At 36.7% G+C, this 28000-nt stretch overlaps 1 protein-coding gene and 1 long non-coding RNA gene across 5 annotated transcripts in view; one reads left to right on the top strand and one right to left on the bottom strand.

Annotated features, from left to right (window-relative positions):
• The window catches only part of LOC134804941 (uncharacterized), a 384312-nt gene that overhangs the window by 141324 nt on the left and 214988 nt on the right, over positions 1-28000 (top strand). The gene's annotated exons all lie outside the window — the stretch shown is intronic.
• The window catches only part of LOC134804720 (maternal protein pumilio), a 362073-nt gene that overhangs the window by 284099 nt on the left and 49974 nt on the right, over positions 1-28000 (bottom strand). For 3 of the 4 annotated variants that reach the window (XM_063777883.1, XM_063777885.1, XM_063777884.1), the window contains exon 3: positions 15260-15392. In XM_063777883.1, the coding sequence (XP_063633953.1) occupies positions 15260-15392 (133 nt within the window). Of the gene's footprint in view, positions 1-15259; positions 15393-24521; positions 24783-28000 lie in introns of those variants that run through there. The other variant, XM_063777886.1, reaches the window with a different exon arrangement.

The raw sequence follows: 28000 nt of genomic DNA, 5'->3' as shown, positions 1-28000 counted from the left end.
TTATTTTTATTTTAATTGAATGCAAGTGACGGAAATATAATAATGTGATATATTTTTAGAACCGGCTCAAAATGCCCTTTCATTTAATAACACCCACGATAGGTTTCTTAACATTTTTTTTTATTTTTCCATACAAAAAAAAGATGACGTCATAACTCCTTTCCGTTTGTTTTTCTTTTTTTGGTGCTACGGGTCAAATTGATTCAAATGGCCTAAAGATTAATCGTGCCGATTTTCATACCTTTAACCTGGGATGTTACGGAGCTCCGGTTCCGTTTCCGTTAAGGCGGAACTTCCGTTTGGTATTACACATCCGTTTCTGTTCCGGTTCCGTTATGTTTGAAACGGAAGTTATAACGGATGTAAATGCTTCGCGCGGCAGTGGCGTACATCAAAAACAAACAGGTTCATACCAGTCATTCGCTCATCGACCCGCTTGCCACGTGCTACGCTAATTTGTTGTTTGTTTGTATACTTTGTTTTATTCGCGTTATTAAAATTAAAATCGTATGTGTTCTGTTGTGTACTGACTACTGACTGTGTGTAGTGTGTGTGGTGAATGTTAGTGTGTAAAAAAACGCACAATGAAGCCGAAATCAAGTTCGATTTGGAACAATTTTGATGAAGCTAGTGGGGAGTTGGGGACACGGCAAGTGTAAACTTTGTCTGAAGGTTTATTCTAGAAAGGGGAAAACGACTACATCGTTAAAAAGTCAGGCTCCGATTCTGGTTCCGGTTCCGTTTTCGGTTCCGTTTCCGTTTTCGGTTCCGTTTCCGTTTTCGGTTCCGTTAAACTAAATTGAAAACATCTGTTTCCGTTTTCGGTTCCGATAAAATCACATCCGTTACATCCCTGCCTTTAACACCATTTGCAGCTGATTCCCGAATTTCAGGGTGTACCGCTATCACTATCATAGTAGATGTGAGAAGCAGTATGTGTCACGCGGTATCAAAATTATTTCGTCTTGGGCGTTAACACTTGAATCCCTCATTACGCTCAGGATTCAATCAATGTACGCCCTTGACGGAAATATACCATTTTGATCCGTTGTAACACAAACTACTATTATTTGTAGTAGGGGGGCCCACGATGATAAATCGGGATTTACTCGAGCGTCATACAGACCTATTGGATCCAAATATTAGATGATAAGAAGAAAAAAAAGTTATATAAAGCCTTTTTTCCAGCGAGCCGGAAAGCATCTTTTTTTTTAAATTTCGGGAGGTTGGTGGAGGGTTAAAAAATCGTTAAGCAGTTTGTGGGTTTGGTCGTTTTTGTCCACTTTAATGCTATATTTTTTCTATAACTTAATATAACACTTATTTGTAGGCATTTTCTTAATCTGCGAACACAAGTTTACGCCTAATTTTTACATAGTAACCGTCAGATTAAGGAAATGCGTGCAAATAATTATCAGATTTAGTAATAGCACAATTATAGCGTTAATTTGGACTAATATGACCAAATCCATTATTTGAACCCACCACCAACCCCCCACCAACCTAGGGCTCAACATAGATGGCTAAAAGGGGTAAAGGTAGACTACACGGGGTAGCAAGATATCATTCACTATCTTAATCTGACGCGCTCGAGTAAACACAAAAATCCCCTCTTGGGCTTCCCCTACCATTGTATGAACGTGACGCACTGGAAAAATATTTTTTCATAGAAAATTTTGGGACACATTTGTAGTGTTCCGTACAAAACTTTGTTCACGGAACACTTATGGGATCACTTCGGTCTTGCAAATCAGTTAAATGCGTTTTTCTCAGAGACCGTTTGACGTAGATACCTAAAATTTGGAACAGTTATAGCAATTACCACCACTCATATTGTAAATAAGTCAAAACTGCTTATTTTTTATTTAAAGGGGAAATTTAGGGGGTTGAGAGGGGTAGGGTGAATTTTATTTTCATTTGTAAGAATCGTGTGGGGTACCATTGGAAAGCTTGCAAAAAATGGAGTCGATGGACTGATTTTGACTTCATTTTAGAGAGCAACAGTTTCGTTAAAAAATGCATTTAAAGTTGCAAGTTTTCATACAAAAATTTTCACCTCTGTCCTGGCGATTTTCGCGAAAACTATAGCTAACAGGCAGCTGACCAGTCAATACCCAACTTAAAGAAGCATGGAGACGGCGGGAAAATTATCAGCTTAACTTTATGTTTATTAGTTTTTCAACTGCAGCCTGATCTTTGGTTGCTTAGGGCTAGCTAACTGACTTCGAGCAACACCGGCTTCCGACACATCGGAAGGGAGGGGCCCAAGGGATATCTCACCGTACAAATCTTTCTGCCATTTTTCGCGGGGGGAAAGGTGCACACAGTCGCACTTCTCACACACTTACATACAAAATCCAATCTGTAATGACGACACAAATACATAGAAAATGACACACGTCAAAGACAAATCTTGCAAACCTCGATCTCTTTTTGTGTACGGACGAGTGACAAGTGTCACAACACGCACACATTAACACATTTTCGTTGAAGTATGTTATTGTATTCTGAGAGATGAGAAGTCGGATTTGTCGCTCGACCGATCCGCAATTTGTACTGAGCGAGCAAAATCGATAAATCCAACAATTACATGAGACTAAAATATAATAATTGTGTTTGAATGTAATTAAACGTATGATATGTAAAAAAAATATCACATGTGAAATGTAACACTTTCTTTTTGTAAATTTGATGTCCCCGACCTCTTTTTATAACAAAAAACCGAGCAAACAGGCATTATTGTGCAGCAGTGTTCACGCGCGCGTCTGGACTCGGTCTAGTGAAAAATCCAAGTGCAACTAGTTTTATTACCCGCGCTAGATTAGATTGACGCGCTAATCTTGTACCTCGGCAGAGGGGAAATAGTGCGAATGCCGCCTCCCTTCCGTGTTGCTCGAAGCTAACTGATGCTTACAACAGGAAGTAGTTTTAGCGAGAAAGATCCTTAGTTAAAACTTTTTGGCATTGAAATTTATGACTTATGTCTTTGACACAAAATTGAATTCTGTATGTTGAATACTATAAGTATGAGAGAGAACTACAAAATACAACCTTGTTATAATGCAAATAAGTTTAAATTTCGAACGGCCTTTCCAACCAATGGAATATCTCAATGTGCCCAGTAAGAATCATATTTATTATTGCAGTTTGTCTGAAAAATTCAAATTAAGAATTCCGTTTTTCACTGTCGTTGTGTTTTTTTTTTCACAATAGAGCACATAGAGTTAGTAAGGCGTATAGAGATAATAAAGTCATTTAATATTTGTTAACAGCTATGGTCTCATCTATAGATTTTATTGAGAGTATCTGATTCGTCGAAACCATATACACAATATTCCTTTTCATTAAGTACCATTACATTTATGTATTAATTGTATATAATATGTATTAATTGTATACAGTACTTATGTATTTTTTGAACGGATCGGTGAGCAACTAGATCCCGTCCTGTTACGAAAAAAATTTTTTTTTCTTTTAAACACAGTAATGGAAAAGATTTTCTTTTTTTATATTCTTTGAAAAACACATTTCCTAGGCCAAAATTCAAGACCTGCAGAAAATATTAATAACTGACTCATAACTTATATTTTTTTGTCAGCTTAAGTAGAGTAACAACACTAATAAGTCTAATAACCTATTAATGCGGTTTATATTGCATTAGAAGTACATTATAAAAACTTAGAGTTAGACCAAGAAAAGTCTGCAGCGATTCGATTTTGATAGCTCACGCAGTGCAAGTGTTATTTATACGTCATAATTCCATAGCAGTTTGATGTTTAAAATAACGCTTGCACTGCGTGTGCTATCAAAATCGCTGCAGACCTTTTATGGTCTAACTCTAATGATATAAACTCTGACTGAGTTCAGTATCAAAAATTAAACGTAGTTTAGCGAAAAGGATTCATCCATAAACTATGTCATTTAAATTAATGGCTTTTGTTTTTGGATTATATTTAACAGATTATCGTGGATTACTATCTTTTCCCTAAACTACGTCCAATTATTGATAGAGTCGGACCAAGCTAACTCTGCATGGAATTTGCAATGACAAAGTGTGACTGTGTTATCATTAATGTCAATTTTCTATGAAAATATGACGTTTATCTCACTCTTACACTGTCTCACTTTGTTAGCTTAGACGAACTGTACATTTATTAGCAGTTCTAAATAATATTAAAGTCTATTTATATGACATGGACCTAGAAACAAAATCAAATAAAAAAAAATATATAAATTCAAACTGAAGGAGTATTGAATACCGAGTTATAATGGTGAACCGTAAAATACTAAGGACCTATCGAGTCTGAGCGCTTGGATGTAACGTTGCCCTTGCTGTTTTGACTGCACGGCTCCTATAATTAATAAGCAGTTTTGACTTATTCACAGTGTTAGTGATGGTACTTGCCATAACTATTCCAAATTTTAGGTACCTACATCAAACGGTCTTTGAGAAAAACGCATTTAACCGATTTGCAAGACCGAAGTGATCCCATAAGAGCACCGTGAACAAAGTTTTGTACGGTGCTCTAAAAATTTTAAAAACACCTGCCTGCGTTTTAAAATTTTATAGCATAATGTTCAGTCGTTATGTTACGGAAACATCTAGGGGACATAAATGTAGATCCCATATTCAAAGCCTCGCACATGTCTTTATTTGTAGAAACATGGTCATCTCCAAAGGATGAATTATTTATTTCTAGTCAGTCAATAATTTAATATGAACACAAGAATAGTAACCTAACAAATTATTTTAATAAGATTGGTTTTACTCAAATGATAAATAACACGTATACGACTAAAGACAGAACTCAACTTTGATTGATGGTGTTTTTAGGAATATTCCGAATTCCATATTTACATATGTTGTTGAAAGTTTTTTCAGCCACCACAAACAAATTTGTCTCAGAATTAATGATATATTAAATATGTAGTAAAAACTACAAGGGTTGCGAAACTATAAGGGTTCCTATAGGGTAGTTAAATACGGAATCCTAAAAACAGGCAATCAACCTCTGTAAAATATAACGATGCGAACGGAACACTAAATGCCTCGAGCTATCTCGGGCTTGGCCAAATTATTTCATGTATGAGGCGTGAATGTACAAATGATTCTGAGTAAAATGAGCCCAAGAAGTCAATAATTTGAAGACATGAATGAAATGTTATTTTTTTTGGAAAACCCTCTACTAACACTTATATATGGGTCGTGCCTGAATGAAATGTTTAATTAATATTATTTTATTTATAATCGCCCAATACTAAAAAAAACTGAATTCTTCGCGGTTATTTTGACAAAGTTGCGTTCGGCGCTCGAGGTCTCAAACTTGGATTATTCATTGGGCCAACATCAATAAACAAGTCTGCAAAAAATTAGTTCTACCGGATTTGACGCAAACGCTAACCCCCTAATTCATAAAACTTTACGGGCCTGATTTAGTTAATAGTACATTATTGTCGAGGCTCGGAAGTAGCTACTTGCAGGCTGAGAATTCGTTTTAAACGGACGACCTTGGGAGTCCGTTTAATTGAATCCGAAGCCAGCAAGTAGCCTTCCAGCCGAGTCATATATAGTGCTTTTCTCAAAAATGGTGCAAGAAATATAAATATCATAGAAATATTTTACAAAAGCAACTTTCTTACGTATATATTTTCACAGAAAAAAGTAGAAACAATTGAAAAAATTTGCTTTGCCGCCTTTTTATCTTTTTTGTAGAAGTGTATTTTTCTGCCGAAAATACGCCAACCTATTTGAGACAGCTAAATAGTCGCGGTACTAATCATCTGTTTGGCTGTTTAATGGGCCTGTGCCTTCATTTGATATGGCCATTTCAACTTTTAAAAAGTTTGGAACTCGACAAATAATGGAATTTGTATGCAACATTGCAGTCCCAAAATCGAGACTGCAATGTTTTTAACTTTTTAATTTTTGACTGACCATAAACTACGCGCATATTTTTTAAACGGCAAAGTCGACTTTGCCGTCCATTTTTGAGAAAATTATGTTTTCATCACACTTGTCGAAAAAGATCTTATATCATGCAGGCAGGGTTGGGCAGTATTTCAATTACATGTATTTGAAATACGTATTTGAAATACATTTTTGTATTTTGTATTTGTATTTCAAATACTACCTGGAAAAGTATTTTGTATTTGGTATTTCAAATACTGAACTCACATGTATTTTGTATTTTGTATTTCAAATACTTCAAGCATCAAAATACATTTCTACAAAATACATTTATAGTAGAAGAGCCGGCCGCAAATTTTCTAACCGACTTGATACCACGATGAAATGCACAATGGTTTCCCATAAAAGTGATGCTAAGTCCGAATTCGATAGTCTGCCACGGCGGAACTTGCCGAAAGTACGAAAAAGAAGGCCACTTCCGGTGCGAAAAAAGGGGGCTGATTTAACCCATCTGATACCGAAATAACAGTTATGGCAGCAGTTAGAAATTTACATGTAGACACAGAAAAGCGAAGTCTGCCGGTATTTTTTTTGCCGGAAGTGCTTGGCAGACGCTCTCAAAGGTGGCCACCAGGACCCATAATTTAACCCATCTGATACCACCATGAAACCAATTCCAGTCGGTAGGTATGAACCCTCATGTCAGGAATATATAAGTCTGCCAAGGCTTTTCCTGCCGAAACACCTTGGCAGACGAGATTATGTGAGCAAGGTAACCATCGGTTACCCTACACTAACCCATCTGATACCACGATGAAACCAATTCCAGTCGGTAGGTATGAACCCCCATTTTAGGAATATATAAGTCTGCCAAGGTTTTTCCTGCCGAAACACCTTGGCAGACGAGATTAAAAGCAAGATGACCATCGGTTACCGTCTCGGAGTAATTAACAACGGAGACGCCACGTCTAAAGTTTTCGGTACAAAATAGTCTGCCGTTTTTTGCGGGGGAGGGGCACATCAAACGTATAGGTACGTCATGTCAGATAAACGTCAGTCCATACATATGGTTGACATGTGGTTGACCATTGGCCGCCTATTTTCGACAGAGGGGAACGCCTGTTAATGGCGGCTCCATTGTTAATTACTCCGAGGTTACCGTACACTAACCCATCTGATACCACGATGAAACCAATTCCAGTCGGTAGGTATGAACCCTCATTTCAGAAATATATAAGTCTGCCAGGGCTTTTCCTGCCGAAACACCTTCGCAGACGATGTTAGCAAGGTGTACATCAGTTACCCTACATCAACCCATCTGATACCACCATGAAACCAATTCCAGTCGGTAGGTATTAACCCCCATTTCAGGAATATATAAGTCTGCCAAGGCTTTTCCTGCCAAAACACCTTGGCAGACGAGATTATAAGCAAGATGACCATCGGTTACCGTACACTAACCAATCTGATACCACGATGAAACCAATTCCAGTCGTTAGGTATGAACCCTCATTTCAGGAATATATAAGTCTGCCAAGGCCTTTCCTGCCGAAACACCTTGGCAGACGAGATTATGTTAGCAAGATGTACATCAGTTACATGAAACCAATTCCAGTCAGTAGGTATAAACCCGCATTTCAGGAATATATAAGTCTGCCAAGGCCTTGGCAAACTTGACTTGACAGACTGGACTTGTCAAACAAGGTATCAGATGGGTAAGACCTAGCCTTGTCAGACTTATATATTCCTGAAATGCGGGTTCATACCTACTGACTGGAATTGGTTTCATGTAACTGATGTACATCTTGCTAACATAATCTCGTCTGCCAAGGTGTTTCGGCAGGAAAGGCCTTGGCAGACTTATATATTCCTAAAATGAGGGTTCATACCTAACGACTGGAATTGGTTTCATCGTGGTATCAGATGGGTTAGTGTACGGTAACCGATGGTCGTCTTGCTTATAATCTCGTCTGCCAAGGTGTTTCGGCAGGAAAAGCCTTGGCAGACTTATATATTCCTGAAATGGGGGTTAATACCTACCGACTGGAATTGGTTTCATGGTGGTATCAGATGGGTTGATGTAGGGTAACTGATGTACACCTTGGTAACATAATCTCGTCTGCCAAGGTGTTTCGGCAGGAAAAGCCCTGGCAGACTTATATATTCCTGAAATGAGGGTTCATACCTACCGACTGGAATTGGTTTCATCGTGGTATCAGATGGGTTAGTGTACGGTAACCGATGGTCATCTTGCTTTTAATCTCGTCTGCCAAGGTGTTTCGGCAGGAAAAACCTTGGCAGACTTATATATTCCTAAAATGGGGGTTTATACCTACCGACTGGAATTGGTTTCATGGTGGTATCAGATGGGTTAGTGTAGGGTAACCGATGGTTACCTTGCTCACATAATCTCGTCTGCCAAGGTGTTTCGGCAGGAACAGCCTTGGCAGACTTATATATTCCTGACATGAGGGTTCATACCTACCGACTGGAATTGGTTTCATGGTGGTATCAGATGGGTTAAATTAGGGGTCCTGCTGGCCACCTTTGAGAGCGTCTGCCAAGCACTTCCGGCAAAAAAAATACTGGCAGACTTCGCTTTTCTGTGTCTACATGTAAATTTCTAACTGCTGCCATGACTATTATTTCGGTATCAGATGAATTAAATCAGCCCCCTTTTTTCGCACCGGAAGTGGCCTTCTTTTTCGTACTTTCGGCAAGTTCCGCCGTGGCAGACTATCGAATTCGGACTTAGCATCACTTTTATGGGAAACCATTGTGCATTTCATCGTGGCATCAAGTCGGTTAGAAAATTTGCGGCCGGCTCTTCTACTATTAATGAAATTCTATAATCCTAAAATGGAACGTTTATTTAAATATAATGTACGGCTTGTACGAGGGCAAATACAATGCGCGAGCTATTCTGCGCGGTACTTTTCGTCAACAGCCAGGGTATAGGGTCATTGCAGTAGTTTCCGTCCATGCTCTAGTTTTAGACTACTTGACGGATTAGCAAATAATATATTTCATTTTTAATTTACTACTTGCGAAATATAATTTTGATATCATCATCATCGTAGTCATGGCAAAGTCGATGGAGGAACTCAGCATGATGCTCGATGACCTCAACCGAGTTTCACAACGGGTGGGCTTGAAAATGAACATGGACAAGACGAAACTTATGTCAAATGCCAATGTTGTGCCCATCCCAGTCTCTGTTGGGAACTCGGTACTCGAAGTTGTTGACTCGTACATCTACCTAGGACAAGTAGTCCAATTAGGTAGGTCCAACTTCGAGAAAGAGGTCAACCGCCGAATCCAACTCGGTTGGGCAGCGTTCGGGAAACTACGTAATGTCTTTTCGTCCGACATACCTCAGTGCCCACCCACAAGATGGACAGACGATCTTGTTAAGGTCGCCGGAAGACGCTGGATGCGGGTCGCTTCCAACCGGCACGTATGGAGGTCCAAGGGGGACAGCAGTGAACGTCTTATGGCTGAGATGATGATGATGATGATGATCATCATCATGATGATGATCATCATCATCATCATCATCATCAGCCTGCTCTCGTCCACTGCTGGACATAGGCCTCTCCTATTGCACGCCATTGAGCACGATTTGCGGCAACTCTGAACCAGCTCTTGCCAGCCGCCTTGCGAAGGTCATCGCTCCATCTAGTCTTAGGGCGTCCTACGCTACGTTTGCCGATGCGCGGTCTCCACTCGAGAACTCGTCTACCCCAACGGTTATCGGTTCTACGGCTAATATGACCGGCCCACTGCCACTTCAGCTTGCTAATCCGGTGGGCTATGTCGACGACTTTAGTTCTCTGACGGATAACTTCATTTCGAATACGATCCCTCAGAGAGACTCCGAGCATAGCCCTTTCCATAGCTCGCTGAGCGACTTTGAATTTATGGACCAGTCCTGGTCTGGTCCATAATTTTGATATGTAGACAGATATATATATTGTTTCGACATTAAGGATTGAAATCAGTCCAAATTTGTGCAGCAATGTAGGTTTATATTCAAATTTCGTCAAGTGGACGTAAACTAGCGCAATGACCCTATAAGTTTTTAGGAAAGGATGTTCGTTAAAAAAAACTAAATGATTAAACAAAAAAATTGAAAGGTATTTTGTATTTTGTATTTGAAATACATTATTTTAAACACTGTAATTTGTATTTTGTATTTCAAATACCCGTCACCAAAGTAATTTGTATTTGGTATTTCAAATACTTTTAAAAATGTATTTTGTAATTTGTATTTGAAATACGTGGAAGCCAGTATTTTGCCCAACCCTGCATGCAGGTGTACTAAGGACAAAGGCCTATATTGTTCCCGCGGGAGTAATGGATTGTGAAAAAAAACGCTATATATATATATATATATATATATATATATATATAGATTGGAAATTCGCCGTATTCCTTGAAAGGGTTTATTCTATGGGTCATTTGCAATGAAAGTCCAGTCAACCAGGGGTCAAAACTCATTGGTTTTCAAGTTATTTGACTTTTTAGTTTTTTGTTTAAAAAACCCGCCTTTCGACTAAAAAGTGGTAATTGTGAAAAAACTACTCAAATTTGGAATTCAAAAAACATTCATCTAATAGCTAATAAACTACTGATTACGTGAAATAAAAAAAGATTGCCAAAACTTTCCAACATTATCCAAAAAAAAAAAAAGGGATTGTAGTCACAATTTTTTGTAATCTTCCCCAAACTTTGTAACATTTTAAGGCATTACTTTAAAAAAAAAGTATGACACTTTGCGTACAAAATACAGAAATGAGTTCCTCAGTTCTACAGCTTTCAAAAAAAGTACGAATGTCGACATTTTCTCTTAAACCTTTTAAAATAATAATAATAATAGCAGAGCAGGCGGAAGACTTGACCTAGCGTACGTGACCATTAATCGGTTTGTTTTTGTCACTTTATTATCTCCATGGGCTTTATTTGTCCCTTAATCGGTTTGTTTATGTCATTTTAGTATCTTAGTGGGCTTTTTTGTCTTCGGTACCTTATCTTATCTTATTTTCTTGGGGTAGGGGTCACGTCAGGTTGCCTTCGGCGACACAAACTAAATAATTAAGGGTCATTTCGGTAATTAGTTTCTACTTAAGCATTTTTTGTCTTCGGTACCTTATCTAATCTTATTTTCAAGGGGTGGGGGTGCTTTCCAATTTAAGAATTATTTCGCTTAAAATTTAGTTTTTTCTTCGCAAGTGTGATGAAAACTATTGCGTGTAACTCCGGGAGTAAGAATATTGCAAACTCGGATCTTTAATTCCCAACAGCCGCAGGCTAAAAAAATCCATTTTTATCCAAATAAAAACCCTCGTCTTCAAAACTTCCTTTACCCACGTTGCACAATATACTATTTATTAGGGATGTACCGACTAGTCGGGAAAACCGACTATCCGGCCTCATTTGTAGTCGGCGATTAGTCGGCACTTCATAAGTGATAGACAATCAGGGCAAAAAGAAATAAACAGCAAATATGTACCATAAACTATTCACCTATTTTACCCAAATTCCTATTTAGGGTGCTTACGAAAACTTTTGTTCGAATTATTGACCGTGTGGTCAATTTTTTATTATGTCCGGTTGTCGTATGAATAGCTTTAGGATTTCTTTTATTTTATTTTTTAGCGTTTATAATATGATGAATAACGCGACGAAGGGGGAAAAAAATGTTTTTTTAAGTGATCTGAACCGAACTTAGACGAAACTAATGATCTGGCCGACTAATCGGCCATCCGAGCGCAGATTAGTCAGCTAGTCGGCCGAATCAATAGTCGGTACATCACTACTATTTTTTTAATACAGTTGCTCAAAAAGTGCTACTTTACGTAGCTGTTTAGCGTGCGGAAAGTTGGTTTTCGCGAACTAGTGCTTTTCACTTTTCCAATTTTTTTAAATTTATACTTGTTCCAATTCACGACTACTTATTGACGAAGGCAACATTCGATATTGTTTTTATAAATATACGATACACAAATAATCGTAAATAACGATACTTAGGTAATAATAATACAATGTTTTATATTTAGTTACAATTTAATATGTCTTATAGAACATGCATTTGAAAAAAAAAATCTTATTGAAGTGGGTTCAATAGTCGAATAAAACTAAAAAAAAAAACACCTCTTTAAATGTCAAAAATTTTCACTGCGAAAGATCGAACTTACGACGACTTTGTTTTCCAATCTTAAGCTTTCAAAAAATTGCTTATAAAATGAGTGTATCAGAGTTTGAAATTAATTTAACACCGCCAGACATTTGTGAGAAGGCTGCAATTGCAAATGAGAGTGCTTTGCCTGAAAAATCTAAAAATAAGTAAGTTTAGTTACTTGTTGTTTTTCTTATTTTTTCGCAACTGTATTAAAAACGTCGTTCGATACACGTGCGGAAATGTCCTTCTTCATTGCCGCACTAGCATCGAAATGTACTAATCCCTTTTTTACAAATACATAAGTCAAAATTACAGATACATAATAAAGACAAACGATATGGGTCAGGAAAAGAATGCTCAAAAAAAAGGTGTAGAGGGAAATGCTAAAACACAATGTTTGACTCCGTAACTTTGTTTAACTAGTTAAACTGAAAATCGTAGTTCAAGACCAAAAAAACTACGACTATGTTGCCACTGCAATAAATTGTTTATAAAATAGTAAATTCCTTTATTATAAATAAACACACTAAGATAATTTATTTATTAGTAATTTTACTCCTAGGATTTAAAAAAGTACTTTTACAGTACATATGGCCCTATTTTCCCGCACTAGTGCGTAAAATAGAAAAGTTTAAAGGGCCATATGTACTGTAAACCGTTGAACGATACACGTGCGAATAGGTAATTCGCAACTCGTGTCGATTAAAAACACTCCCTTCGGTCGTGTTTTATTTAGCGCCACTCGTTTCGAATTTCCTCTTTTCCGCACTTGTATGGTAAATAACTATTATTTACTTATTTTTACATAAATACAAGACGCGCTAGTAAAAACTTCAATGATTTTTGGTTGCAAAGCTGGTATTTTGCTTGTATCACTTCAGGTATTCATAACATTTCGCGCTGGACAGACCTGATAAAATCTGCGACACAAACCACCATAGTCCAATGTTCCCGTAACGCTGAAGACCGTGGCAAGTGGAGGCGCATTGCGAGGGCTGCGTTATCCACGATAGATACGTCTCATCATACAACCACGACCACTCTGTCCAGAGTGAACGACTGAGGAGGAGGATTCATAACATTTGGTGCAATAATTTACAAATAATTACGAACAAACTCTGATGTGTTTTTTCTTACATATTTTAGCTAATCAACGAGATCGCAGAATAATAGTTGACACTATAATTTACTATAAAAATGACTCCTCTTTATAGTCGAGTACTACTCTCTGTGATTGAAGAACGCAACCTTATAGTATTTATAGCTCGTTAGAATTGTATCAATCAATGTCAGTTGATTGTTGGAAATAAAGTGCAGTCGGCGACAAAAGTTGTATAGTTTTTGTCAAAAACCTTTTTTACAGTACATATGGTCCTATTTTCCCGCACTAGTGCGTAAGATAGCATTTTTCGTGCGATTTCAAAAGTTTAAAGGGCCATATGTACTGTAAAACGTTGTACGATACACGTGCGAATAGGTAATTCGCAACTCGTGTCCATTTATCGCCACTCGTTTCGAATTTCCTCTTTTCTGCACTTGTATCGTAAATAACTATTATCAATGCCAATATAAACAAGGATATTACAAAAAGGTTGGCGAAACCTTTGTTTGAGAGGCGAAATTGTAGGTCCCATTTTTCGGTTTTTGATTATATCTCGGAAACTATGCATCTAGCGACATGACCACTTCTACAAAATGAAAGATAATTGAATTTGTTACAAGTTTTTCGATAACTCTAATAGTTTTTTAGATATCCGCTCTTAAAAGTTTATTTGGGGCTCTCAATTTTATCTTGATATTACATCAGTGAAGCTGCTAGGCCGTGTTTGGTATCGTTTTCATATAAATCGGGGTTGCTGAATCCATTTATTAATATAAATTTGGTAAAGAAATAGTTTGAGTCCCGGGGCAGGACATAGGATAGTTTTTATAACCAAAATCATATTTTGAGGGTGTGAAAAGTGGGGTGGAAGTTTGTATGGGGAATCAATAACCGCTGAATTCTATTCTATTCTATTAACTTCAGGAATTCAGTTTCGGCGAAGAAGCTGAATTCCCCCCACACCCTATTTCACACCTTTAAAGGACGATTTTTGAGATATAAACTATCTTGTCCTGTCTCGGGACTAAAAATATCTGTATAGGTACCAAATTTCAATTCAATCGGTTCAGCGGTTTAAGCGTGAAGAGAACTTTAAAAAAGGCCGTATTTATTTAAGGTTTATATGTTTTTACTTCGGAATGGTGTCAATGTCATACCATAAATAAATTTGACACTCCCGATTTATACGAAAACGATACCAAACATGGCCTAGTAGCTTCACTGATGTAGAAGTCAAGATAAAATTGAGAGCCTCAAATAAACTTTCAAGAGAGGATATCCCGAAAACTATTCAAGATATCTAAAAACTTAACATAATTAAACTTATAGCCAATTTAATCAGCTTTCGGTTTGCCTAAGTTGTCATGTCGCTTAAAACGCAAAGTTTCCAAGATATAAGTGAAAAACCGAAAAATGGGACCTTCTTATCCCCCTCAAAGGCTACGGCCGGGTACTTTTGATATGTACACCTCCTAATTAGTCCAAACAAAGTTACGGAGTCAAAAATTGTGTTCCTAGCATTTCATCTATACCTTCTTATTGCTTGGCCTAATAGGTACATAGCTAATTCAGGCCAGTAACGCGTTTACGAATAACGCCATAAATTTACTGTATTACATGATTTGAAAGGTTGTTTTGTACTTATCAAAACCTGATATAATTTTAACTTCGACATAATAAGCAACAGCCTAATTTAATATTTACTACCCTAAAGCTTGACGCACACAGACGGGCCCGCTCAGCGTGCGCGTGACTAAGCGGACCCGCGGCGCGTCCTAACAGCTAGTTTTAAAGGACCATCAACACACAAGTCGCGGGCGCGGAACCGGTAATGCGCGGACGTGCGCGGATCGCGTTTCATTTACGTTGTAGTTTATTACAGCTAATATGGACCTTAATACAGACTACGTAGGATCCGCTGCCAAGCATTCACACTGCGCCGCGTGCCGGCTTGGTCACGCTCACGCCCGCTCGCGTCGCGCCGTATGTGTACGTTAAGCTTAAAAGTGAACAAAAAATAAAGTGAATATAGGTAATACCAATAATTACGTGTACAAATATTACAGACCTTGAGCTGACCACGTTGGATCGCGCCACATTTGCTCAGGATTTAGTTGCAATGGAGGAAGATGTGGTGGACCCTTGCTGTCTCCACCAGCACCCGGCCCCTTGTCCCATAGCTTTTTTGCAGCAGGTGCAATCTGTAAAAAAAAAACCAAACCTGCAAATCTATACGGGTCCAGAAAGCCACTAAAGTCAAAACTTGTGAGGTGAGGATGTAATAATTGTCATGTGTCCCCACCACAAGTCGCCAGTGAGACAAATGGGGTAAAGACTGTATTGTTAATTATAAATACAAATAAAACCTGGTTTCTGTTGACAAGTGTATTATTTTGTATTACTATGTTCTTATAGTAGAGGAGTTGTATGAAAACTTGTAGGTGAGGGTCAAAATAATTCCCACAAAGACGGGGTTTGATTTTTTTAGTTCTATGTTTGTATCTTTTTGACATACTAAAAATATATCAAAATATATGTATGCAAAACGCTTTTTTTTGACCACCAAAATTTTTAACTTCGTAAATTAAATAAAAAAAATTTATATCGTGTGTGGTATCAAATAACAGGAAATTACACGCTAAAAAAGATTGTGAGATTGATTTTACAAAATAAAAATAAAAAACAAAAGTAGTGGCTTAAAAACTGAATTTTTTTCAATGTTGAAAGTTATTTTCTACACTGAAAACAAAACTAAACTATTATAGTTTTACACATCAAAATACATTGTGTAAAAGAAAAGAATATTTAATTCATGAATACTTATTTTTAATTATATTATTATAATATGAAAAATATAGGCTCACAGGCTCTATATTTATTTAAAAGTTTTATCAATAAACTGAACGCACTTCAAAGGAGGTGATTGGCAGAACATAAAAAACAAAAAACGATTGTAGACTAGTCATCCGAATTTGCTCGATCGAATTCTTGGCCGGAAGTGAGATATTTGATATTAAAGGACTCTTTTTTTAGTATGTTGTAAATAATTCTTTAGTATGTTCTAAAACGGTGGCGCATAGCAAAAATGTTCTTATACATAAGTAATCTGCATAAAATTACCCACAACAAAGATTCAGTACAATTTTTCGCTAGGATCAATATTCAAAGAGATATTAACGCGGGAAAGTTAATTATAATCACTTCTAAGGTCCCTTTTTTTAGTTTTTCGTAAATAACTCGTAAACGGTGGCCAATATAATAAAATGTTGTTAAATGTTAATAATCTACACAAAATCCTCTATAAAAAAGATTCAGTACACTTTTCGCAGGGATAATTACTTAAAAAGATAATAAAGAGGGAAAGTTAATTATAATAAATTCTAAGGTTCCTTGTTTATACTTTTTCGTTAATAATTTGAAAAGTATGACTCATAGCAAAAAATACTTATACATAAATTAAACATAAAATTTCCTACAAGAAACATATGGAACACTTTTCGATAGGATAGGATCAATTTATTGACATTTGATCAATAGGATCAAATGTCAATAAATGCGTTTTGCATGAATATATTTTGATATATTTTTAGTATGTCATAAAGATACACACAAAGAACTAAAAACATCAAACCCCGTCTTTGTGGGAATTATTTTGACCCCAAAGGCTATATCCTCTCTACTATTAGGGTATAATCTGAAGGTATTTTTAAGCAATGTCTGATATAAGGTTTTACTTTTTTTTTTAATTTAGGGTTTTTACGATGGTTTCCTTATCGTCTAGAGTCTGGCTAGCCAAATATTGTTGACAGATATTTCCTTGTTGTATCACCAATTGTCAATAATTTAAAATAATCGGGCAAGAGCAAGTCGGGCCATGCTCAGTGTAGGGTTTCGTAGTTACCATTCTGTCAAAATAGGCCAAACGCGGGGGCTATTAGGAATTATCATAAGGGAGTACCTTTGCAGCGCTTTGTACTTATGTCTTTTTACTAAGAAAAGAAGATTTTTTGCAATAACTCAAAAACGACTAGACCGATCATGTTCGCTATAGTTTTCATTGAAAATGTTGAAAAAAATGTTTCACAATTTTTTTCATATTTTTTGGACCCGTGCTTCAAAAGTTAGAGGGGGATGACACATTTTTTTTTCTTTCGGAGCGCATAAATGCGAAAATAGGTTATAGGTTCTCGCGGGTTTGGTTTCCGCAACTCGACGTCATATTATTGCGCCTATTTTGCGTAAATCCGAAAATATTAACTACATATATCAAAAAATGGTTTTAGAAGACCCTTATTCGTTTTAAAAGACCTATCCAACGATACCCCACACTATTGAGACAAAGCAAAAAAAAATAAAAAAGAGTTTTTGTATGGTATGTACTTAAATACCCTAAAAAAAATTTTATCCTTTTAATTTTACCGTTCTATCGCAATGCATGATTTATGTATCCATGCCAAATTGCAGCTTTCTAGCACTAACGATCACGGAGCAAAGTCTCGGACAGACAGACAGACATGGTGAAACTATAAGGGTTTCTAGGTGACTACGAAACCCTAAAAGAGCTAAAAGACTGTTGTCAATTTATGTCATTCTTACAAATTGTTCGCGGTTTATTTTAAATAATTTTAACCCTTATCTTGGCAAGGCTCAAAATATCTTAAATATAAATATTTTATTGAGCATACTAGACTTAAAAAATAAGGAAAAAAATCCATGATTTTCCAGTTTCGGAAAATCATATGTATCATATTTGATACAATGCCAATCCGTCGACAAAATAGTTATATACTTTTTAAAATGTGGATTTTAATAAAAATAAAACATGCAATGCAACAGAAATTATCATTTATTGCTAATTAAACGCAATCTAAAGCATCAGATGATTATTACACCTGTATAAATAAATTATATCTACGAATGCCTATACCCTGTTTATCAAAAGCTTGTAACTTGTAATACAAGTGGAAGTCCCTTTCTAACAAAAGCTGTCAAAAAGGGACTTCCACTTGTATTACAAGTTACAAGCTTTTGATAAACAGGGCACTGATCACATAGGAGAAAAATTGGATCCCGTAAAGTTTCTAAAAAGTCGTCAGTAAACGTAAAACGTAAAAGTGAACAAATAATTAAAAGTAAAAAAAAAAAAATTACTTTGGGGGCATTTTTGCCATACACTTATTTTTCCGCGCTACGGGCTACGGCGTAGCAATAATGCTACAGCGTACGAATATTCAGTTAAATAACATCTAATACTTTAAATAAAACAAAGTTCAATAACTAAATAATACGACAACTAATATTAAATATTTGAAACATGTTTTGTAACCCCACAAATATAAAAAAAATCAAATAAACATAGCAGTTCGAAGTCAACTGTGGATTGAGAATTTTTTGAACTTTTTCTAATAATTTGTTAGACCAAGTATTGAAAATGTTACAGTATGTTATATATTTGTGATCTACTCACAAAGACCTTTTATATGGTACCTGACATGGTATGTTTAAACGAAAATAAAAACTAAGTTTGTACTGCCGACTTTATGACGTCACAGCAACTACCCTCACCACTTTCGCGCTTGTCATCTCTTATATATTTGGGTTCAGGGCATTACACTCAATGCATCGATACCATATTCACCCATATCCGAGACGACATGATCGAAAATCGATTTCTAGAAGACTTTTCTTTCGCTGGCCGGTCTACTAATATCATAATAGGTAGAAAGTTTACAGTCACATACGACTTTTGGAACGAAGTTCCTTTACGCCGGTTTGCGGATGGGGGCTTGGCGAAATAAAGTGTTAAGGGGCCCACTGATTAACATGGTCTAAGAGCTAGCCACGGCAATAGGTATGCAATTTATAGAGCAACGAAATCCCTCTAGTTAGTATGCCATACTATCATTATTAATTAATCCGGGCGCCTGGCAGCTGTCTAGGGGTGGGTGTGGGAGTGGATGGGCAACAAAGTGGTTGTAAAATCAATTAGGATTGTTCATTTTTTTTTAAATGTTCTATTTCGAAAACCATTTCGAGATATGAGGTTTTCAAACAGTTTCCGACATTTGCTGCGATATAATAATTGAGGATTGAAGATATTTCAACAAATATCCTTATGACCTTAGTTTGACCTTTCTCGTTGGCTGAATGTAAAGTCATCGCATAATAAAAGTTATCGGACCATAGTAAATCAATCCGTCACTCACGTAATTGTCAAAGTTATCATTGTCATAATGAAATTTTTCAGTTAAACCGCTGCGCTGGTTTGTTATGATTTGATTTATAATTGATACCTAAACAGTAGTTTTCGTTGCTTAATATATCAAAGACCTTGTTCCTACGTGTGGGAATGATTCACAAAAATAATTGTTCGAATCCGCGAAGACCTACGACGTGAAACATGGTGCCGTGAATTGAACTTGGAATACCTACCTACTTACACACAGTATTGCTGTGAGGATCACGTCGATGTAAGTATAAAATTAATATTATTTTACTACAATTATTTAAAAGCTCACTTTGTAGGTAGGGTCGCGGGGACCTATGTGTTTTCTGTGGTAATGTAGCCAGAGTATATAAAGGCAAACCGTTAAACAGAGATGGTGCCTACTAGAAAGAAACACTATACAAGAATCCATAGTCATACTCAAAATTCAGCCTGAAACTGCTTTAAAAAGATATAATTTCTAATTTCCAGGTACATGTTGCAGTTCAAGCTGCTGATATCATGGTGGACAAGACTTAAGTTAATAGTTGTGAATAATAAAACATGTTTTTGTTTACCTACTTTTTTATTAATTTAGGAAATATATGTATATATGTTTCCCAAAAAAAAGTAACTATACATATATGTATGTTCATCATGTTCTGCACGAGCAGCTGACAATGATGGCTTCTTGTTGACGAACCAGAAGAGAAGTGTATGGTTTGTTATTTACTCTGTTCCCAGGCATTATTTACTGTCGTAAAGTATTATGACGATTAATATGACGTTCGTTTCAATAAAAAATGCTCAACTTTGTTCAGGGCCCAAGTGCCTTAACAAAATCAATCTCCTTCGTACATTACGTATCCCACAGCCGTAGCTAAATAGGAATCACATGATGACCTGAAATTATAGGATATAATTAGCAAAATTGGCATGTACCTAAAATAGTACAATATCCAAACAATGGTGACAAGCCGGTAGAACCCACTGGGTGCTAAGCTACCTTAGCAATGAACGCTTATAACGATTTTATGAATCCAATCATCTTACGAATCGAATCAGTTAAAAAATATATGATGTAACTTACATTTGTATTTTTGCTCCCCTGATTTCAGCTAAGTTATGGTTGGAGTTGGATGCTATATGGATACATACTCCAATAAAACTAAGTTATATTAAATAACTTAGGCAGATTTCTGGAATCAGCTTTAACAAATTTATAGCGTAGGTATTTTGAAATTATTGATTTAGGGATTCAAAATAAACGAGCTTTCCAGACGATATTATTTATAGAAACGCGTGACACTGACATTGTAGACAGGTGACATTACAATCAATTGACAATTACAACTATTTTTTTAATGTTTGTTATTGCTTGTGCTTTATCAAATCAGCCACTACATGTAATTTACGAGAAGTCGTATCTCATATTTTCAATAAATTATAAATATTCAACCGAGCCGTGAATTAATAAATCATTCAAATTGGTATCTTAAATTAACCTATATTTTCAGAAAATAAAATAAAAATGGGGGTCTAAAAAAAATGAACAATCCTAATTGAAGGTGTGCAATTTATAGAGCTCTGTGTTTGGTGTGATATAATAGCTAATTATGAATTTAATTCAAATATAACAATGCCAGGCGTTTTATTTGGGGGAAAAGTAGTGCCAGGCGATGAAAATACACAATCACTTGTGCGCCTGCAGTAAGTACTCACAATTGCTTTACGCATAGAGTCAGGTGCAATTTGCTCGTGATCTTCCTGCAGGCGCAGGAAACACACCAAACACAGAGCTCTATAAATTGCACACCTTCAATTGATTTTACAACCACTTTGTTGCCCATCCACTCCCACACCCACCGCTAGACAGCTGCCAGGTGCCCGGATTAATTAATAATGATAGTATGGCATACTAACAAGAGGGATTTCGTTACTCTATAAATTGCATACCTATTTCCGTGGCTAGCTTTCCGTCTAACAGTCCGTCGCACGGTATCGGCCTGTCAGTTGTTCGGAACTGTCAAAATGTTGTTCTAACTGACAGGCGGATACCGTCCGACGGACTTTTAAGATTTTGCCGTCACAGTCCATACATACAACTAGGATAGATGCAAATGTTTGATATTGGCGTCACAGACCTTACACCTGCGATAGATGCAAATATTTGACATTGCCGTCACATACCATTTTAGTGCGATATATACAAATATTAAATATTGGCGTCACAACGTAAACAAAAAATAAATAAAACAAAACAAGACAAGACAAAACAAAAGCTCAAAACTTTCCTGGCGATTCAAAAAATACACAGGTAATTGTTCGTTTTCACTTCTGTCGGCACTCCCGGAGTGCGGATTTTTATTTTACTAAAGGGGGGGAACACAGGTTACCAGTTCGCCGGACGATATAAGCCCGTCAGTTGTTCGGAACTGTCACCTCTTGCATTTAACTGACAGGCTGATATCGTCCGGCGGACTGGTAATCAGTAGGCCCCTTTAAGATTTTGCCATCACAGTCCATACAACTGCGATAGATGCAAATGTTTGATATTGACGTCACAGACCATACACCTGCGATAGATGCAAATGTTTGATATTGGCGTCACAAAGAGTACAAAACAAGACAAGACAAGACAAAAAAAAACGAAACAAAACAAAGCCAAAACTAAAAACTTTCCTGGCGATTCTAAAAATACACACGTAATTGTTCGTTTTCACTTCTGTCGGCACTCCCGGAGTGCGTTTTTTTTTTTTACTTAAGGAGGCCACAGTATATTCTCCGGACGATATCAGCCTGTCAGTTGTTAAGAACTGTCACCTTTTGCGTTTAACTGACAGGCTGATATCGTCCGGCGGACTGGTAATCTGTGGGCCCCTTAAAAGAAATGATTAGACTATGTCCAGATGTTTCGGTTTACGGATCATGTGTAAATGTGTAGCTCCCAGGACGAAATGTGTACTTTTTAAAGCACTAATAAAACACATGCCATTTTAAATAAAAATGTAGTGCAAAAATACGGCTGAGTAAAGTTGTATTTATAATAAACAATAGTCTTTAAATAAACCCCACCTGTTACCACTATTGGAATGAAATCACTGCCACTTGTCACTGTGGATAACTGGGAAACAAACCTTCACGAATAGTAAAAAGCGTAATACGTTTTTTAAGCACATATACATGCCATGTATAAGTGCCATTATCATCATCAATCAATATTTAAGAGCTAAGGCATAAGTCATTTATTCATAAAGCTAATTTATTTACACGTAATACAGAGTGGCTAAAAAATAACTGCATTCCCATTGCTAGCCTACTTTTACTATGAAACCAATCCCAAAATCGAGGAAAAATTGGACTGTAATTTAATTATTATTTTTTAGCAATTACGGGATTGGTTTCATAGTAAAAGTTGCTCAGTATAATCCCAAAACCTCTCTGGCAACGGGAACGCAGTTATTTTTTAGCCACCGTGAATACATGGAACACATATTTACATATGCCGTTAACAAATAAACAAACTCAATTTGAAATTAATAGGTATATCATTTTCGTAATAATAATAATATTTCTCATAGCAAAGAGTCTCGACTGACACCTAAGAGACTCGCTGGGTGGTTCTGGTTGGATCAAGGGTCAAATGCAGAAGGCTGTTAATGATAATAAATATTATAATTTAAGACTAGGGATTAAGTCCCCCACACTACCTAGTAAATAAAATCTTAAATATTAAAGATTGTAACTAGGTTTAAGTAATTGTAATGCTATTAATATTTTTTTTTTGAAATAAACAGATTTAATTCTTCTTCTGTAATTTTGGACACGGCGCATATAGTACGTCGGTTTCTCACGTTGCAGCCCTGACCCATGAAAGATAAATAAAGAGAGTCGGTCCATGAAAGATAAATAAAGAGGGTTTCCGTCGTGTCTTCGTCAGTCAGAGTTGGCCCCAAGGGGATCCGCAGGACTCTCAGCTCTGGCTTGCCTTCATTGGCCATCCAGAGAGGAGTTGTTAGAGCCAGGTATGCTCCAGGGGTGGAAGTGAAAGATGCATAAGACTATCAAAAGACCAGAATTTATAGGAGATACAAATAATACAAAAATAAGCATTACTTGACATCCTTTTTGTGAAAAGCAGCTCAGTAGGGTATCAATATGGAACATAGAACATCATTTTGAAAACTGACTCCTGACACTGCTGTGCCCGCTCGAGCTCAATAAGATGTGAGTTTTAGTTTACTAATATTGAGTTTGTGCTCCTTAAATGTGCCTATTGAGGCCTCGGTCAGCCTGCTCATTGAGGCACTGGCTGAGGTGCCTCAATGAGCAGATAAAAAAGTTATATCTGGGATACTAAAATAAAATATTTCGAATACCCAATCTACTACCCATCCTTTAAGGTATATTTCTAAAGTGATAGATGGATAGAGCAGTTGGAAATTGGCCGATCAAACTGTCATAGTAGTATCTTACAATTCAACAATACAATAGACAAACAAACACAACAGAAAAACAGAGCTTAATAATACCTATCCGAGATATAAAAACACAGTGTAGCACACACAAACGTACAAAAAAAAATACATTACTATATTCAGGTATGCATCAGTACAGCACAGTGTTAGAGTCCGTTTAAGCTATTTAACTTTGCACCGATTTAAACAGAACAGAGTGAGCGAGTGTCAATCTAATCGTGATATTTTCATAGAAGTTTTACATTAATGATGATCATTGCAAATGCCTTGCAGAGTTAGCTTGATCCGACTTTAGTATCATATTCCATCTGGCAACAGTGGCAACACTGGTTCGTGATGGCGATGAAATCAATCCATACATTTAGGCATTCCGTGTTTTGTAAAATTTATGAATGAAGTTGTGTATAAAAGCCTATTACGTTTTCCAAAATCACATTCTAATAAGTAAAAGGTTTACAAAAGCACCACTTATTGGGTTTCAATTTAGCACAGGTAAATTGAAGTCTACCAAGAAATGGCCGACGCCGGTGACAAGTAAACAAAACAAAAACTGACCTGTTGCGTTAAAAATGTAATAATAACGAGACACCATGAATTAAAGCAACATTCCAGTAGCGTTATCTATCAAATATAATAGCCAAACCTACCATGTCGGGGCCCATATCCTTAACATCAGCTTCGAAAAAAAAATCACTCAAAGGTTTCATACGAACGAACTAAAAGCTCAATCATGTACACCAATACAATAAGCTTATACTGAAAGAAACTTTACACTGTTCACATTTGACTGCACTTGATTTCCACTATAAACACTGTAAAATACTACTTTACGGTTTTCCTTACACTTCAACGTAAAAAAAGTACAATATTCAAACTGAATAGGCAAACTAGCCTACAATGTTGATTTGTTTCGAACAAAGGACGTACGCCGACCACAGCGCCTGCGCTAAAATGGTCCATACACAAACACTGAAATGGTGGGCGACACTGAGCGAAGCGGAGCGTCCAACGAATAGAATAGACCTCTACCCTGTGTACATAGAGGGCGTGCAAATCAAAAAATGATAATAGTTTTTAAATGACCTTTTGACTTTTTTTATAGAATAAATAAGGGAAGTAAAGTTGGTCAAGCAGATCTTGTGAGTAGAAAAAGGCGGCAAATTTGAAAAATGTAGGCGCGAAGGGATATTGTCTCATAGAAAATATGAATTTCGCGCCTTTTTCTACTGACAAGATTTGCTTGACCATCTATAATTAAAATTATTAAAGGTTCCGTCACATTGGCGCGTTTTGCGGGCGGCGCGTGAGTGGGGCGCGCCGCTTTTACATATAAAACGCTCACGCCCCGCTCGGAAAACGCGCTTGTGTGACGGAACCTTAAATGATCAGCCGTTTTTAAAACTGATCTGCAAAAAAATAGCCATTAAATCATATGGACAGCATACAAATATCTAGATAGCTGGCAATAAATAAAAATCAAGCTACAACTCGTGTTCAGCAAATAATTCACAAACGGTCAACATATCGATCTGCTTATAATTTATCTGCTTAATAAGAAGTTGAGCTGAAACAGTAGATTGTCAACCAAGGGATGAAAGGCACTCATTTCTGCCGAGGTAGTCTCACTGCGTTCGAGTCCCAATAGTCCGAGGCTGAAATGATGCCTTTCACCCGAGTTAAACACTCTACTTTTCATTTCCAATACGAGGAAAATAAAATGCATCTGTTTTTTTTTTAACCATGACTAAGTATACATTTTTATAGTATTTTTTGAGGGTAATTTCAATTTTAATAACAAAACTTCCGTGAGACACAGATATAACGCAAGCTCCTGATGACACTCCTCGGTACGGAGTGAAATATGTCGAGTGTTTTTCGACTTAAAATACGTGAGTGACCCGTTGTTAATATATTTAATAGGGTACTTTCAATTAACAATTTAGGCAAAAGTATCGTTATTTATGGAATTTGGAGTCAAATATCAGAATGGAAATTGTTTAACAAATCCATTTATACCCAAATTTCAATTGCTTATCGACTTATCGTATAAAAATTAATAAAATCCTACTTGGAACGTAAAATGCTCTAGTGCAGAAACGTATCATTTTCTGCACACCTTTTAGAACAACAATGACCCTCTTTCAGAGCATGAGAAATGAAAAATTATTATTTGACCAGCAAGATTTAAAAATTGGTTGGCAGAAGAAACATGCCTCTAAGCAGTTTAATTGAGACGTATGCATAATAACCCCCTTATTCATAAAACTTTACGGGCCTGTTTTAGTTAAATTATGTTTTATCCCTTTCTTACGAATACATAAGTCAAAATGACAGATACAGTCAAACGATTATTAGCTAATAGAGGTTTGTAGCGCGTTTATGAATAAGGGGGTAACCCTCTGCAACTGTGGTGACTTTTTTAGAGAGATTCTACTGATGTGGAGTCTATGAGACGGAACAGACGTCATTTTCGATATTTTTTAAAAAAATAATAGCGTCCGACCGAATGTTCGGTTTCGGTTTCGGCCAGTTTCGACCAAAAAATCATGTATCGGCCGTAGTTTCGGTTTCGGCCAAAAAACAGCCGAACCTTTCGGCCGGGCCGGAACTTACGAAATGGTACTTCGTACTATGAAACTAAACATGTGACAAAGATCAAAAGTTTGAGAACAAGGACGATAACAATATTTAGGTGGTTCTACTTGCTCGAATTTCATACAAACTTTCTTGGCTACAAACTCCTATTATATAGTGTTTCTTCACTTGAATATGTAATGTTTGGGTAGTATATAACTATATATATTTCTGACTGCGCCAAAGTAAAAAAGTACTAGAAATTTATTACTATTATTAAGTAATAAGCCTTTGAAAATTAGTAAAATTTTGCCCCATTGCTTGTTTGTGTGAGTGATGCTTATAGTATAGGTGTAATAGGGTATTATACTGTATTTAAAATAAATTATTTTACACCATGCATGAAATAAAGGACCAGATAATTATTAGAAAAACACAGATAGGAGTTATTTTTAAACACAAGTTCTATTTAGTTAATAAATCGGATAGAAATATAAAAAGTAGGTGAGTTGACCGTGACGTTACGATGTAATGTTTCATATAAATTCCATATTAGCAAATTTGTATGCTGCCAAAGCCTGGGAAACCACCTACAGAGCCTACTTCATACAGACCAATAAGTCTCCTCCCAACGATATCCAAGGTATTTGAAAAAATCTTCCTAAGAAGATTAAAACCCATACTAGAAGTGGAAAATATCATCCCTAATCACCAATTTGGCTTCAGGGAACAACACTCTACAGTCGAACAGGTTCACAGAGTTGTAACAAAGATAAGAAACACACTGGAATGCAAGGAATATTGTGCTGCCGTCTTCCTTGATATCCAGCAAGCCTTCGATAAAGTATGGCATGAAGGACTGTTATACAAGTTAAAAACAAGGCTGCCCAACTCATACTACATGGTCCTTAAGTCATACCTACTAGAAAGAAAATTCCAAGTCAAATTTGGCGAAGAGACATCAAACCTATATGACATTAAAGCATCAGTCCCACAAGGATCTGTCCTCGGCCCAGTATTATATTTAATCTACACTGCTGACCTGCCGGTCTCCGATGAAGTGATCACAGCAACATATGCAGATGACACAGCTTGTCTTGCAAGTGACAAAAAACCTGAAATCGCATCACAAAAACTACAAACACATTTGAAAAATATTGAACACTGGCTCGAGATCTGGAGGCTCAAACCCAGTGTAACAAAATCTGTCCAAATAACCTTCACACTACGCAAGGGAGACTGCCCACCAGTGACTATGCGAGGCGAACCCCTTCCTAGCCAAAGCTGCGTCAAATATCTAGGACTCCACCTCGACAGAAGACTTACCTGGGCCAACCACATCAAGACGAAAAGAAAAGAAGCAGATATCAAATGCAGGAACTTATACTGGCTAATTGGAAGACAATCAACTCTAACACTTAACAACAAACTACTCATATACAAATGTATAATAAAACCGATATGGACTTATGGAACACAGCTATGGGGATCAGCCAGCAACTCAAACTTAGAAATACTTCAAAGATTCCAGAACAAAACCCTAAGAATGATC

This window comes from Cydia splendana, chromosome Z (genome assembly GCF_910591565.1).
Source record: "Cydia splendana chromosome Z, ilCydSple1.2, whole genome shotgun sequence".
NCBI lineage: Eukaryota > Metazoa > Arthropoda > Insecta > Lepidoptera > Tortricidae > Cydia > Cydia splendana.
Note: the sequence above shows the minus strand (reverse complement) of the source record. Positions and strands in the feature narration are given on the sequence as shown.